At 43.0% G+C, this 3,875-nt stretch overlaps 1 protein-coding gene across 1 annotated transcript in view; it reads right to left on the bottom strand.

Annotated features, from left to right (window-relative positions):
- Window positions 1–3,864, bottom strand: part of arhgef11 (Rho guanine nucleotide exchange factor (GEF) 11) — a gene marked incomplete at its 5' end in the record, with an annotated part of 18,725 nt that extends 14,861 nt beyond the window's left edge. The window contains 10 exons of the mRNA XM_010795647.1: window positions 447–543; window positions 632–674; window positions 928–1,026; window positions 1,409–1,513; window positions 1,625–1,693; window positions 1,821–1,913; window positions 2,013–2,050; window positions 2,753–2,801; window positions 3,067–3,174; window positions 3,808–3,864. Coding sequence (XP_010793949.1) covers window positions 447–543; window positions 632–674; window positions 928–1,026; window positions 1,409–1,513; window positions 1,625–1,693; window positions 1,821–1,913; window positions 2,013–2,050; window positions 2,753–2,801; window positions 3,067–3,174; window positions 3,808–3,864 — 758 coding nt within the window. The remainder of the gene's footprint in view (window positions 1–446; window positions 544–631; window positions 675–927; window positions 1,027–1,408; window positions 1,514–1,624; window positions 1,694–1,820; window positions 1,914–2,012; window positions 2,051–2,752; window positions 2,802–3,066; window positions 3,175–3,807) is intronic.
- Window positions 3,865–3,875: the final 11 nt, after the last annotated feature.

Consider the following 3,875-nt stretch of genomic DNA (forward strand, 5'->3'; position numbering starts at 1 on the left):
AGATTCAGGTGATAAGGTGGGGGGGGGGGTTACCTTGGTTGCTGATTGGCTAATGGTTACAAAAGCCAAAAAATCGTTATGACATCATAAAGTGGCCAAAATCTGATCAGCTCATTTTCAGACAGGTTTTTATAGAAATGGATCAGGACAAAAAGAGAGAGAATCTTTGTTCCTGAAACTTTCAGAGTCTCTTTCCACAGAGGGGACACATGTTGATGTAGAAGAGACATGAAGAAGAGGGGACACATGTTGATGTAGAAGAGACATGAAGAAGAGGGGACACATGTTGATGTAGAAGAGACATGAAGAAGAGGGGACACATGTTGATGTAGAAGAGACATGAAGAAGAGGGGACACATGTTGATGGAGAAGAGACATGAAGAAGTGGATTTTGCATAATAGGTGACCTTTGAGGTATTAAGTATTCTCAGCCTTCAGTAAAGTACCTGTAGTCCTGGATCTGGTCCTGGATGTCCGGCAACACTTGCTGCTGCAGCTCGGACAGAGGACCCCTGATGTCCTCCGAGGCGTGAAGCCGACCCTCTGAAAGGACAAGGACACAACATCTTGTCAGCGGGGTCACCCTTTAATTGAATTCGCCAACAACACAACTGCGATGTAGTAGTCTTACCTATATCTGTGAGATACTCCTCTCGTACTTTGATTTTCAGGGGCTAAAGAAAGAAAAAGCATGTTTTTTCAGGCACTGTAACAAGAATTATATTTATTCTAAGTATGGATCTTGATCTTTGGTAAATGTGTGACTTCCTGTATCAAATAAAGGAAATGGTATGAGAAGTAGGGTGAACATTCAGCTTCTTCTCATACCATTTACTTCTGCAAATCAAAAATAGAAATAGTTTCAACACGTTGCACATTAGCAGCCTTTACTTTGATACAAAAATAAAATAATAATTTGGCACATACAGCATCTGGGTCCAGGAAGTGGGAGCAGATCTGAGGTGCGAGCGCACGAGCGTCTTTAGGGCTGGAGCCCAGGTAGGCCTCCACTGACAGGTAGAACAGCTGTGGACACACACGCAAAATGTAAGAAAGCAGATGAACAAAGGGGAATGTCGTACAGAAACAGCAGAATCCATTTAATTCACTAAGTCTTAATTTAGTGCGAGAAACAGTGAGTGAACGTGTGTATCATGAGGTGAGAAAGACACAAACAGGTAGACTAAGATGTTTTAATATAGTCTGATGTATGAAAAGAATAAAAGAAACATTTTACGTTGACTCGAGCTAAAATAGTAATTGTTTTTTTAAGATAAGAGTAAAATTCCACTAAAACTTTTTTTTCAAAAAACGAAATATTCGACTGAGACTAAAATGACAAATAGTGGACAAAATGAACACGGATAAATGCAGTTGTAATCTGATATAAAATCTATCGTAGACTGACCAGAGGGTTGGGGTCCAGGAGCTGTGTGAAGACGTATCTCATGAACACCGCCATGTGTGCCGGCCGTGACTTCAACAGCTCGATGTCCTGGAACGGACCGTCCATCTGAGAGGACGACGGAGCAAAAAGGAACCATTTATAAATGAAGGGAACAGAAAGAAAACTAGAAGTGGGGAAAGAAAACTGGCATACATATCTCTGAAGTGTTCTTCTCACCTCGTTAAATGCATAACCGTCATCTTCTTCATCCTCTTCCTCGGGGCCGATGATCTGCGCCTTCCCGCCCTTTTGACACACACAGACAGAAGCACTCAGTCACACACTCGAGGATTATGAGAAATGACTTGAAGAGATTTTGCTACGTCTCTTTAGGCGTCGTCTAGATGAAACTGAAAGTGTGCGTCCATCTCACCGAGTCAGACAGGGTGTGTGTGTCGGAGTTCGGCCGGCGGTGTTGTGGGGTCCTGAAGGAGGAGGAGGGGGAGGAGTGGGGACTCTCAAAAGCCTAGGGAGGGAGGGAGGGAGGACGGGATGAGTGGGACCATCACATACACTAACATACAACCTCACCAGGTATTTCAAAAAAGACGAAGAAACAGCCTACCTCCACGTCGCCTTCGCTGGAGTCCATTGATAGACGACCTGCCAGAGGACAGAGACGTTTTAAACCATTAGGAAAAAGACAATTATATCGTGACAGGTGGTTATTCATTTAGTGTCTATGGCCTCAGAGGTAAGTAACACAGAGTGAATTCCACAACAGAAGACCCAATTTCAGCATTTTAATCATAAGACCTTCAGTATTTTCTGCTGATATGTAGACACATGAGACCAGTAAGTGCGCATGCTAATCATTAGAGCAGGGGTCTCAAACTCAAGGCCCGGGGGCCAAATCCGGCCCGCGACTTCATTTTATGTGGCCCCGCAAGAGCTTGCAAAGAATATAATATGTTTATTATACGGTTACATATCACTTTACAGAACATGTCACTTTACAGAAGCACGTGCCGCATAAACTACATGTCCCCCAATGCATCTTGTTCTGTGACATGCCCACTGAAGAGACTTGCAATTATTTGCCCTGGACTTCTGCTTTCAGATGTAGTTCATTACAAAGTTATTATCCGATCCGTTTATATTCCAATTCAGAGGCAATAATGTAATATAATACATTATTTTATATATATATATATATATTATATATTTATATAGTTACGACCGGCCCTTTGAGTGCAACCTTGATGCGAATGTGGCCCGTGATGAAATTGAGTTTGACACCCCTGCATTAGAGCTAATGTGTTAGCTTTGTAAGACGTTTACTTAAATAGGTAAAGAGATGCAGACCTTCTCCTGCTATGACGTAGCTCGTGGCACAATCTGATCGCGTCCCGTCCTGGAGAAGCAGAAGAAAGCAGCAGATGATTAAATTGAAGCTATTTTTAGTGATTTAATGGGCCAAACTGGGGCAACAAAACAGGCATATAGACATATAGGTAAACATGTAAACCCCTTTGAACCTGTACTACCTAAAACATGTTGTGGTTATGGCAGGAATAAAAATGTTTTATTAATTAATTTTGTAATGTTTTTTCAGCCTTTCTAAAACGTTTCCAGGTAGTGTAAAAACAAATATATACAAAACAGTAACGTCTGCTCACCAGATCTTGCTGAATCTTGACCCTGACTTGGTTAGCTCTCCTCTTTGCTCTTTCTATCCGTTCTCCAAGTGACAACGACGGGATTCTCAACTGCTCCTCCATCAACTCCTGCAAAGTGGTTATCAGATGTTAGCTGCAAAACTAACTAACTAATTGTGCAAACAGCACGGTGCAACAAGGGGGTTAAGTAGATCACAGAAGAATGTTATAATAGGAGAAATTATCTGGAGGATGCAGTCAGGGATTGTTACTTAAGTGGGACACCTGTGTGTGTGTGTGTGTGTGTGTGTGTGTGTGTGTGTGTGTGTGTGTGTGTGTGTGTGTGTGTGTGTGTGTGTCCTAGCATTACTATCCTTGTGGGGACCTACATCTGTTTACACAGTCACATGTGGGGACTGGCTTCCCTTATGGGGACAAAATGGTCATATCAGACGAGGAGAAAAGCATCTCAGAGGGGGCATTGTTTAGACGTGTTGGCCCAGAGGTAGAGGTTGTGTGGTGTGTGTGTGTGTGGTGTGTCCTAGCATCTACTATGACTTGTGGGGAACCTACATCTGTTTACACGTCAGCATGTGGGGACTGGCTTCCTTATGGGGGACAAAATGGTCATATCAGCACGAGGATGAAAGCATCTCAGAGGGGCATCTTGGTAGAGTGGTTGGCCCAGAGGTAGAGGTGTGTGTGTGTGTGTGTGTGTGTGGTGTGTGTGTGTGTTGTGTGTGTGTGTATCTACTAATCAACCTGTAGTTTCACCTCTTCCTGCTCGACGCATTTCTCCTGGAGTATCTCAGTGGCATGTTTTTTTGGTA

This window comes from Notothenia coriiceps, unplaced genomic scaffold (assembly GCF_000735185.1).
Source record: "Notothenia coriiceps isolate Sejong01 unplaced genomic scaffold, NC01 NC01_scaffold00037246, whole genome shotgun sequence".
In the NCBI taxonomy this organism is placed as follows: Eukaryota; Metazoa; Chordata; class Actinopteri; order Perciformes; family Nototheniidae; genus Notothenia; species Notothenia coriiceps.